Source organism: Salmo salar, chromosome ssa11 (genome assembly GCF_905237065.1).
Source record: "Salmo salar chromosome ssa11, Ssal_v3.1, whole genome shotgun sequence".
Classification (NCBI taxonomy): domain Eukaryota; kingdom Metazoa; phylum Chordata; class Actinopteri; order Salmoniformes; family Salmonidae; genus Salmo; species Salmo salar.
This window is the reverse complement of record NC_059452.1, coordinates 101,890,863-101,903,423: the sequence shown is the minus strand read 5'-3', so window position 1 is coordinate 101,903,423 and position 12,561 is coordinate 101,890,863. Positions and strand designations below refer to the sequence as shown.

General features: G+C 47.9%; 1 protein-coding gene across 4 annotated transcripts in view; it reads right to left on the bottom strand.

The window, feature by feature from the left end:
• Positions 1-12,561, bottom strand: part of stard13a (StAR related lipid transfer domain containing 13a) — a 177,410-nt gene that overhangs the window by 88,132 nt on the left and 76,717 nt on the right. The window contains exon 1 of one of the 4 annotated variants that reach the window (XM_045690199.1): positions 3,635-4,295. The exons of the other annotated variants lie outside the window; for them this stretch is intronic. Coding sequence (XP_045546155.1) covers positions 3,635-3,758 — 124 coding nt within the window. The 5' untranslated portion in view covers positions 3,759-4,295. Of the gene's footprint in view, positions 1-3,634; positions 4,296-12,561 lie in introns of those variants that run through there. 4 annotated transcript variants of the gene reach the window in all.

The following is a 12,561-nucleotide window of genomic DNA, read 5'->3' as shown; positions in this document are numbered from 1 at the left end:
AGGAATGCAGGTAGCTCTACTCTGCTATGTCTATAGAGGAATGCAGGTAGCTCTACTCTGCTATGTCTATAGAGGAATGCAGGTAGCTCTACTCTGCTATGTCTATAGAGGAATGCAGGTAGCTCTACTCTGCTATGTCTATAGAGGAATGCAGGTAGCTCTACTCTGCTGTCTATAGAGGAATGCAGGTAGCTCTACTCTGCTGTCTATAGAGGAATGCAGGTAGCTCTACTCTGCTATGTCTATAGAGGAATGCAGGTAGCTCTACTCTGCTATGTCTATAGAGGAATGCAGGTAGCTCTACTCTGCTATGTCTATAGAGGAATGCAGGTAGCTCTACTCTGCTGTCTATAGAGGAATGCAGGTAGCTCTACTCTGCTGTCTATAGAGGAATGCAGGTAGCTCTACTCTGCTATGTCTATAGAGGAATGCAGGTAGCTCTACTCTGCTGTCTATAGAGGAATGCAGGTAGCTCTACTCTGCTGTCTATAGAGGAATGCAGGTAGCTCTACTCTGCTATGTCTATAGAGGAATGCAGGTAGCTCTACTCTGCTATGTCTATAGAGGAATGCAGGTAGCTCTACTCTGCTATGTCTATAGAGGAATGCAGGTAGCTCTACTCTGCTATGTCTATAGAGGAATGCAGGTAGCTCTACTCTGCTATGTCTATAGAGGAATGCAGGTAGCTCTACTCTGCTATGTCTATAGAGGAATGCAGGTAGCTCTACTCTGCTATGTCTATAGAGGAATGCAGGTAGCTCTACTCTGCTATGTCTATAGAGGAATGCAGGTAGCTCTACTCTGCTATGTCTATAGAGGAATGCAGGTAGCTCTACTCTGCTATGTCTATAGAGGAATGCAGGTAGCTCTACTCTGCTATGTCTATAGAGGAATGCAGGTAGCTCTACTCTGCTGTCTATAGAGGAATGCAGGTAGCTCTACTCTGCTATGTCTGTAGAGGAATGCAGGTAGCTCTACTCTGCTATGTCTGTAGAGGAATGCAGGTAGCTCTACTCTGCTGTCTATAGAGGAATGCAGGTAGCTCTACTCTGCTGTCTATAGAGGAATGCAGGTAGCTCTACTCTGCTATGTCTATAGAGGAATGCAGGTAGCTCTACTCTGCTATGTCTATAGAGGAATGCAGGTAGCTCTACTCTGCTATGTCTATAGAGGAATGCAGGTAGCTCTACTCTGCTATGTCTATAGAGGAATGCAGGTAGCTCTACTCTGCATGTCTATAGAGGAATGCAGGTAGCTCTACTCTGCTATGTCTATAGAGGAATGCAGGTAGCTCTACTCTGCATGTCTATAGAGGAATGCAGGTAGCTCTACTCTGCTATGTCTATAGAGGAATGCAGGTAGCTCTACTCTGCTATGTCTATAGAGGAATGCAGGTAGCTCTACTCTGCTGTCTATAGAGGAATGCAGGTAGCTCTACTCTGCTATGTCTATAGAGGAATGCAGGTAGCTCTACTCTGCTATGTCTATAGAGGAATGCAGGTAGCTCTACTCTGCTGTCTATAGAGGAATGCAGGTAGCTCTACTCTGCTATGTCTATAGAGGAATGCAGGTAGCTCTACTCTGCTATGTCTATAGAGGAATGCAGGTAGCTCTACTCTGCTATGTCTATAGAGGAATGCAGGTAGCTCTACTCTGCTATGTCTATAGAGGAATGCAGGTAGCTCTACTCTGCTATGTCTATAGAGGAATGCAGGTAGCTCTACTCTGCTATGTCTATAGAGGAATGCAGGTAGCTCTACTCTGCTATGTCTATAGAGGAATGCAGGTAGCTCTACTCTGCTATGTCTATAGAGGAATGCAGGTAGCTCTACTCTGCTATGTCTATAGAGGAATGCAGGTAGCTCTACTCTGCTATGTCTATAGAGGAATGCAGGTAGCTCTACTCTGCTATGTCTATAGAGGAATGCAGGTAGCTCTACTCTGCTATGTCTATAGAGGAATGCAGGTAGCTCTACTCTGCTATGTCTATAGAGGAATGCAGGTAGCTCTACTCTGCTATGTCTATAGAGGAATGCAGGTAGCTCTACTCTGCTATGTCTATAGAGGAATGCAGGTAGCTCTACTCTGCTATGTCTATAGAGGAATGCAGGTAGCTCTACTCTGCTATGTCTATAGAGGAATGCAGGTAGCTCTACTCTGCTATGTCTATAGAGGAATGCAGGTAGCTCTACTCTGCTATGTCTATAGAGGAATGCAGGTAGCTCTACTCTGCTATGTCTATAGAGGAATGCAGGTAGCTCTACTCTGCTATGTCTATAGAGGAATGCAGGTAGCTCTACTCTGCTATGTCTGTAGAGGAATGCAGGTAGCTCTACTCTGCTATGTCTGTAGAGGAATGCAGGTAGCTCTACTCTGCTATGTCTATAGAGGAATGCAGGTAGCTCTACTCTGCTATGTCTATAGAGGAATGCAGGTAGCTCTACTCTGCTATGTCTATAGAGGAATGCAGGTAGCTCTACTCTGCTATGTCTATAGAGGAATGCAGGTAGCTCTACTCTGCTATGTCTATAGAGGAATGCAGGTAGCTCTACTCTGCTATGTCTATAGAGGAATGCTCCAGTTTCACACTCACTGAAAACTCACAACAACATCCCCTTCCTTCCTACTTCCTTCCCCCAAAGTCAATCAACCAATCAGCAGAGCACTCTATGAACTGTTACATGTCATCAATCACTCATCACCAAACCACAGCAGGAGCACAGCTAGGAAGAAAACAAATCAAATGTATTATTTAAAAGTCTGTGTGTAGCTGTGCTGTGTGTGTGTGTGTGTGTGTGTGTGTGTGTGTGTGTGTGTGTGTGTGTGTGTGTGTGTGTGTGTGTGTGTGTGTGTGTGTGTGTGTATGTGTATGTGTGTGTGTGTGTGTGTGTGTGTGTGTGTGTGTGTGTGTGTGTGTGTGTGTGTGAGATTAGGGATGTGAATGGAGGAATGTTATGCGTTTAATTTGTTTAAGAGTCAGACATATCTGTAATTACATTAAGCTGAGTAGGGCAGACAGCTGCAACACAAACACACCAGTCACACACACAAACACTCCAGCTTTGCGCAGTAACCTACCCACCCAGCAGATATAGCTACAAACCGAATGACCTACCTTAACAAAAGTTGGTGCATTGGCGAATTTTGGAAACGACCTGAATATGAATAACCTGCAGCCTGTTGACATTTAAATATAATGTATAAATATGATGGATAATATTAGGCCTCATCGACTACTAATATAGACATGATCAGCCACTGGCACACGACTACAGTGAGACTGAAATAATAACCTACAGCGGGAACCTATTTATCCACAGACTGTCATGACTACAGGTAACCATGACCTTACAAAATACAAGCCCTTGTCCTCGGATACACACACACACACACACACACACACACCGAGATGACCATAGCCATCAATCACAGCCGAACGTGAAGTACTTTATATACCGTTTTCGGCTTCAAGGTTAAATGAATGTAACGGTTTCATAATTCTTCCAGCCCAGGTTAATAAGGTTCATATTGCGTGACGATGAACTCAATGTAGCCTAACGGTGTCTTCCAGCCCTGTTGGGTTAAGGTTAGGTTAGGTTAAAATAGCAATGCGGAGAAGCCTCTACTGACTGACCTGCCAAGCGCCTCTCCCGGACATTCCTCCACAGTAGATCCCAAGCCTTGGACGTGGAATCCCGCAGCTGCTCGCTGATCGACCGCCGCAGCTGGAGCTTAGCAGACTTTCGTTTCGTCGTCATATTAAACAGCGACACATAATAATAATTATACTAATACTACTATCCCACAGCGACACGGTTTCCACACACATATAGGCTACAACGACACCGAAAACTGTTATTCCGTTTAATTCCCGTGGTGGATGTCTAGCTGGTTGCGCACCGGCTGCCTGCGGCAAAAGTCGTCACCTGGCTCGCTGCTGGCTCGAGCGCTGCGTCACCTTGCTGCACCAAGAGAGAGAGAGAGAGCGCGCGATATGAATACAGAGCAAAGCCGTATGAAAACAAATATACTTTTTGTTCTCGGTTCCCGCGTTAGTATATAACCCTAACTGTAATGTCCATGGCTCCTCTGTTCCTCGCTGTGAATGTATGTATGGCAGATGTTTCAGGTCATCCTGGATACATACAGGCTCTGTCTGTCTGTTCTGTGTCAATGACAGATGTGAGGGGGTTTGAAGTTTCCTGCTGCTCTCATTGGGAATGCATACTCTCTCCCTTTCCCCCCTCTCTCTCTCTATCTTTCTCTCTCTCCCTTTCCCCCTCTCTCTCTCTCTATCTTTCTCTCTCTCCCTTTCCCCCCTCTCTCTCTCTCCTTCTCTCTCTCCCTTTCCCCCTCTCTCTCTTTCTCTATCTTTCTCTCTCTCCCTTCCCCCCTCTCTCTATCTTTCTCTCTCTCCCTTTCCCCCTCTCTCTATCTTTCTCTCTCTCCCTTTCCCCCTCTCTCTCTCTCTCTATCTTTCTCTCTCTCTCTCCCTTCCCCCCTCTCTCTATCTTTCTCTCTCTCCCTTTCCCCCTCTCTCTCCTTCTCTCTCTCCCTTTCCCCCTCTCTCTCTTTCTCTCTCCCTTCCCCCTCTCTCTCTCTATCTTTCTCTCTCTCTCTCCCTTTCCCCCCTCTCTCTCTATCCTTCTCTCTCTCCCTTTCCCCCCTCTCTCTCTCTCCTTCTCTCTCTCTCTCCCTTCCCCCCTCTCTCTCTCTCCTTCTCTCTCTCCCTTTCCCCCTCTCTCTCTCTTTCTCTCTCTCTCCCTTTCCCCCTCTCTCTCTATCTTTCTCTCTCTCCCTTTCCCCCCTCTCTCTATCTTTCTCTCTCTCCCTCCCCCCTCTCTCTCTCTTTCTCTCTCTCCCCCTCTCTCTCTCTATCTTTCTCTCTCTCCCTTTCCCCCTCTCTCTTTCTCTCTCTCCCTTTCCCCTCCCTCTCCCTCCCTTTCTCTCTTGCTCTCTCAGACAACAGCCTCTGTCAGCGTCTGACTGGACTACACACACACACACACACACACACACACACACACACACACACACACACACACACACACACACACACACACACACACACACTCCTCCTGAGGTTGGTCAATGGAAAATGCATTGCTTTTTAGACATCTGAACTTAGCAAAAAAAGAAACGTCTCTTTTTCAGGACCCTGTCCTTCAACGATAATTCGTAAAAATCCAAATAACTTCACAGATCTTCATTGTAAAGGGTTTAAACACTGTTTCCCATGCTTGTTCAATGAACCATAAACAATTAATGAACATGCACCTATGGAACGGTCGTTAATAAGACACCAACAGCTTACAATTAAGGTCACAGTTATGAAAACTTAGAACACTAAAGAGGCCTTTCTAGTGACTCTGAAAAACACTAAAAGAAAGATGCCCAGGGTCCCTGCTCATCTGTGTGAACGTGCCTTAGGCATGCTGCAAGGAGGCATGAGGACAGTAGATGTGACCAGGGCAATAAATTGCAATGTCCGTACTATAAGAAGCTTAAGGCAGCACTACAGGGAGACAGGACGGACAGCTGATCGTCCTCGCAGTGGCAGATAACGTGTAACAACACCTGCACAGGATCGGTACATCCGAACATCACACCTGCGGGACAGGTACAGGATGGCAACAACAAGTGCCCGAGTTACACCAGGAACGCACAATCCCTCCATCAGTGCTCAGACTGTCCACAATAGGCTGAGAGAGGCTGGACTGAGGGCTTGTAGGCCTGTTGTAAGGCAGGTCCTCACCAGACATCACCGGCAACAACGTCGCTTATGGGCACAAACCCACCGTCGCTGGACCAGACATGACTGGCAAAAAGTGCTCTTCACTGACGAGTCACGGTTTTGTCTCACCAGGGGTGATGGTCGGATTCGCGTTTATCGTCGAAGGAATGAGCGTTACACCGTGGCCTGTACTCTGGAGCGGGATCAATTTGGATGTGGAGGGTCCGTCATGGTCTGGGGCGGTGTGTCACAGCATCATCGGACTGAGCTTGTTGTCATTGCAGGCAATCTCAACGCTGTGCGTTACAGGGAAGACATCCTCCTCCTTCATGTGGTACCCCTCCTGCAGGCTCATCCTGACATGACCTTCCAGCATGACAATGCCACCAGCCATACTGCTCGTGCTGTGCATGATTTCCTGCAAGACAGGAATGTCAGTGTTCTGCCATGGCCAGCGAAGAGCCCGGATCTCAATCCCATTGAGCACGTATGGGACCTGTTGGATCAGAGGGTGAGGGCTAGGGCCATTCCCCCCAGAAATGTCTGGGAACTTGCAGGGGCCTTGGTGGAAGAGTGGGGTAACATCTCACAGCAAGAACTAGCAAATCTGGTACAGTCCATGAGGAGGAGATGCACTTAATGCAGCTGGTGGCCACACCAGATACTGACTGTTACTTTTGATTTTGACCCCCCCTTTGTTCAGGGACACATCATTTCTGTTAGTCACATGTCTGTGGAACTTGTTCAGTTTATGTCTCAGTTGTTGAATCTTATGTTCATACAACTATTTACACATGTTAAGTTTGCTGAAAATAAACGCAGTTGACAGTGAGAGGACGTTTATTTTTTTTGCTGTGTTTAAATAAATGTGGCTGTATTACCCTTTGTCATATGACACAACTATAAATATATACAGCAGGTGTGGCTGTGAGTGGAGACCAGAAGGAGAACGTAGTTTGTTCATTATTATACAATGTCTTCCGACCAGGATGGTCCACCTGTATACATTTCAGAGATAAACTCATTTACTCAAGCGAGTCATAATAAAACCTGAATAGGATGATCCTGATTCTAGGAGGGTGTGTAGTCTAAACAGGAAGTCAGGTTAACAGGTGATGATTCTAGGAGGGTGTGTAGTCTAAACAGGAAGTCAGGTTAACAGCTGATGATTCTAGGAGGGTGTGTAGTCTAAACAGGAAGTCAGGTTAACAGGTGATGATTCTAGGAGGGTGTGTCATCTATACAGGAAGTCAGGATAACAGGTGAGGCAGTGCTAAATACAGGTAATGTCTGAACTCTAAGGGCTGGTTTTCCAGATACAGAGTAAGCCTTGTCTTGGACTGAAAATCACTTTCAATGGAGATACTTCATAAGGATTAAACAAGGCCGTGGAAGTTTGAAACTCTCTCTGTCAGCATGCCAGAAAGCATCTCCTTTCAGACTCATTAATCAGCGTCAGCTTTACGTATCCTACATCCTCTCTGGAACTGAGTCATCCACCCAACCTACAGTATAGGATGTATGGTATCCCTTAGCCTAACCCTGGCCGTGTGCTGTCAGGAATGTCTGAGAGAGGAGGGACAGGACACACACTCTGTCTGTGTCTGTGTCTCTCTCTCTCTCTCTGTGTCTCTCTCTCTGTGTCTCTCTCTCTCTCTGTCTCTCTCTCTCTCTCACACACACACACACACACACACACATATATGGAAAGAGATACCAGTAAACAGAACAGATGTCAGAGGTATACCATGTTTAGATATTAGTCCTACAGGGATATTATGAAGTGTGAGCTGGAGAGAGACAGCTTGGATACATATACACTACCTCAACACCATCACATCTACCTCAACACCAACACATCTACCTCATCACCATCACTTCTACCTCAACACCATCACTTCTACCTCAACACCATCACATCTACCTCAACACCATTACATCTACCTCAACACATCTACCTCAACACCATCACATCTACCTCAACACCATCACTTCTACCTCAACACCATCACTTCTACCTCAACACATCTACCTCAACACCATCACTTCTACCTCAACACCATCACATCTACCTCAACACCATCACTTCTACCTCAACACCATCACATCTACCACAACACCATCACTTCTACCTCAACACATCTACCTCAACACCATCACTTCTACCTCAACACCATCACATGTACCTCAACACATCACATTACCTCAACACCGTCACTCTACCTCACTACCATCACTTCTACCTCAACACGTCTACCTCAACACCATCACTTCTACCTCAACACCATCACTTCTACCTCAACACATCTACCTCAACACCATTACATCTACCTCAACACCGTCACCTCTACCTCACCACCATCACCTCAACACGTCACCTCTACCTCAACACGTCACCTCTACCTCAACACGTCACCTCTACCTCAACACTGTCACCTCTACCTCAACACCATCACATCTACCTCAACACCATCACATTACCTCAACACCGTCACTCTACCTCACTACCATCACCTCTACCTCACTACCATCACCTCTACCTCATCACTGTCACCTCTACCTCAACACCATCACTTCTACCTCAACACCATCACATCTACCTCAACACCATCACTTCTACCTCAACACATCTACCTCAACACCATCACTTCTACCTCAACACATCTACCTCATCACTGTCACATCTACCTCAACACCATCACATTACCTCAACACCATCACTCTACCTTTACACCATCACCTCTACCTCACTACCATCACCTCTACTTCATCACCATCACCTCTACCTCATCCCTGTCACCTCTACCTCAACACATCTACCTCAACACCATTACATCGACCTCAACACCGTCACCTCTACCTCACCACCATCACCTCAACACGTCACCTCTACCTCAACACGTCACCTCTACCTCAACACCGTCACCTCTACCTCAACACCATTAGGAGCGGAGAGGAAAGTAGAGAGAGGAGGGGGGATGAGAAGAGAGGAAAGGAGAGAGAAGAGGGGTGATGAGAGAAGAGGGGTGATGAGAGAGGAGGGGTGATGAGAGGACAGGAAAGGAGAGGAATGAGGCACACACCACACAGCAGATACTCAAACACACATTCACCCACAGATCATTTAGACCAGCGGAGCACCAGAATAACCCAGATGTGTAACTGAAACCCGTGAGGTCTAGAGCAGAGACAACATGGTTACCAGGGTTCGACTCACACACACACACACGGTGACCTCAGGGTCTCTGTGTAAATATTTCCATGAATGAGGACGGATTAGGACAATTTAACACTTTAGCAGCTAAAGGACACAGACTAGCATATTAGACTAGCATATCAGACTAGCATATCAGACTAGCATATCAGACTAGCATGTTATACTTGCATATTAGACTAGCATATTAGACTAGCATATCAGACTAGCATATCAGACTAGCATATTATACTAGCATATTAAACTAACATAATAGACTAGCATATTAGACTAGCATATCAGACTAGCATATTAGACTAGCATATTATACTGGCATATTAAACTAGCATAATAGACTAGCATATCAGACTAGCATATCAGACTAGCATAATAGACTAGCATATCAGACTAGCATATCAGACCAGCATACTAGACTAGCATATCAGACTAGCATATCAGACCAGCATAGTAGACTAGCATAATAGACTAGCATATCAGACTAGCATATCAGACCAGCATAGTAGACTAGCATAATAGACTAGCATATCAGACTAGCATAGCAGACTAGTATATTAGACTAGCATATCAGACCAGCATACTAGACTAGCATATCAGACTAGCATATCAGACCAGCATAGTAGACTAGCATAATAGACTAGCATATCAGACTAGCATAGCAGACTAGTATATTAGACTAGCATATCAGACTAGCATGTTATACTTGCATATTAGACTAGCATATTAGACTAGCATATCAGACTAGCATTAACTCCCTCTGCCAGAACTGGAGGGGATAACCCCTACCACCCAGGAGAACAAGTGGGAGGAGGAGTGGGACAGAGAAGAGAGAGGAGAGAGAGAAGACAGGAGAGAGTATTCGTGGTTCTCTCTCTCTCTGCTTTCTGACAGACTGAAGGCCCAGAGGAGGGGAGGAGGAAAAAAGTGAGACAGAACAGGAAAGATGAGAAAGAAGGAAGGGAGGAGAGAGAGAAGGAAGGAAGGAAGGAGATAGACAGGAGGGAGGAGAGAGAAGGACAGGAGGAGAGAGAAGGACAGGAGGAGAGAGAAGGACGGGAGGAGAGAGAAGGGAGGGAGTGAAGGAGGGAGAAGAGAGAAGGGAGGGAGGGAGGGAGGGAGGGAGGGAGGGAGGGAGGGAGGGAGGGAGGGAGGGAGGGAGGGAGGGAGGGAGGGAGGGAGGAGAGAAAATGGTCTTGAGAAGAGGGGCCCAGAGAAGCCAGAACACTCCCTCCTCTGTCTCTGTTGACCATATCCAGGTCACAGGTCAAGCCTTCGTGGGAAACACACTGAGAAGACTCTCAGCAACAGCCAATCAAAACTCACACAAACAACTATCAGACAGTCATAGTAGCTCTGGCCATGGTCCAGACCAAAAATCACCTGATCTGTGTAGAGACCAAATACACTGTGTGTGTGAACCTTATCTAGAACCTAAAAGGGTTCTTTAGCTGTCCCCCAGGATAACCCTTTTTGGTTCCAGGTAGAACCCAATTGAGTTCCAGGTAGAACCCTTTTTGTTTCCAGGTAGAACTATTTTCAGTTCGATTAAGAACCCTCTGGGAAAGGATTCTACCTGGAACTCAATAGGGTTCTACCTGGAACCAAAAAGGGTTCTACCTGGAACTCAATAGGGTTCTACCTGGAACCAAAAAGGGTTCTACCTGGAACTCAATAGGGTTCTACCTGGAACCAAAAAGGGTTCTACCTGGAACTCAATAGGGTTCTACCTGGAACCAAAAAGGGTTATCCTATAGGGACTTCTGAATAACACTTTTTTTCTAAGAAAGTGTGTGTGTGTTCCTGACCAGTATGGGGGTGTACCTGTCTGTCCCTGACCAGTATGGGGGTGTACCTGTGTGTGTCCCTGACCAGTATGGGGGTGTACCTGTGTGTGTCCCTGACCAGTATGGGGGTGTACCTGTGTGTCCCTGACCAGTATGGGGGTGTACCTGTGTGTGTCCCTGACCAGTATGGGGGTGTACCTGTGTGTCCCTGACCAGTATGGGGGTGTACCTGTGTGTCCCTGACCAGTATGGGGGGTGTACCTGTGTGTCCCTGACCAGTATGGGGGTGTACCTGTGTGTCCCTGACCAGTATGGGGGTGTACCTGTGTGTCCCTGACCAGTATGGGGGTGTACCTGTGTGTCCCTGACCAGTATGGGGGTGTACCTGTGTGTCCCTGACCAGTATGGGGGTGTACCTGTGTGTCCCTGACCAGTATGGGGGTGTACCTGTGTGTCCCTGACCAGTATGGGGGTGTACCTGTGTGTCCCTGACCAGTATGGGGGTGTACCTGTGTGTACCTGACCAGTATGGGGGTGTACCTGTGTGTCCCTGACCAGTATGGGGTTGTACCTGTGTGCCCCTGACCAGTATGGGGGTGTACCTGTGTGTCCCTGACCAGTATGGGGGTGTACCTGTGTGTCCCTGACCAGTATGGGGGTGTACCTGTGTGTCCCTGACCAGTATGGGGGTGTACCTGTGTGTCCCTGACCAGTATGGGGGTGTACCTGTGTGTCCCTGACCAGTATGGGGGTGGACCTGCGTGTACCCCTGACCAGTATGGGGGTGTACCTGTGTGCCCCTGACCAGTATGGGGGTGTACCTGTGTGTCCCTGACCAGTATGGGGGTGTACCTGTGTGTGTCCCTGACCAGTATGGGGGTGTACCTGTGTGTCCCTGACCAGTATGGGGGTGTACCTGTGTGTCCCTGACCAGTATGGGGGTGTACCTGTGTGTCCCTGACCAGTATGGGGGTGTACCTGTGTGTCCCTGACCAGTATGGGGGTGTACCTGTGTGTCCCTGACCAGTATGGGGGTGTACCTGTGTGTACCTGACCAGTATGGGGGTGTACCTGTGTGTCCCTGACCAGTATGGGGGTGTACCTGTGTGTCCCTGACCAGTATGGGGGTGTACCTGTGTGTCCCTGACCAGTATGGGGGTGTACCTGTGTGTGCCTGACCAGTATGGGGGTGTACCTGTGTGCCCCTGACCAGTATGGGGGTGTACCTGTGTGTACCTGACCAGTATGGGGGTGTACCTGTGTGTCCCTGACCAGTATGGGGGTGTACCTGTGTGTCCCTGACCAGTATGGGGGTGTACCTGTGTGTACCTGACCAGTATGGGGGTGTACCTGTGTGTCCTTGACCAGTATGGGGGTGTACCTGTGTGTCCCTGACCAGTATGGGGGTGTACCTGTGTGTACCTGACCAGTATGGGGGGTGTACCTGTGTGTCCCTGACCAGTATGGGGGTGTACCTGTGTGTCCTTGACCAGTATGGGGGTGTACCTGTGTGTCCCTGACCAGTATGGGGGTGTACCTGTGTGTCCCTGACCAGTATGAGGGTGTACCTGTGTGTGTCCCTGACCAGTATGGGGGTGTACCTGTGTGTCCCTGACCAGTATGGGGGTGTACCTGTGTGTCCCTGACCAGTATGGGGGTGTACCTGTGTGTCCCTGACCAGTATGGGGGTGTACCTGTGTGTGTCCCTGACCAGTATGGGGGTGTACCTGTGTGTCCCTGACCAGTATGGGGGTGTACCTGTGTGTCCCTGACCAGTATGGGGGTGTACCTGTGTGTCCCTGACCAGTATGGGGGTGTACCTGTGTGTCCCT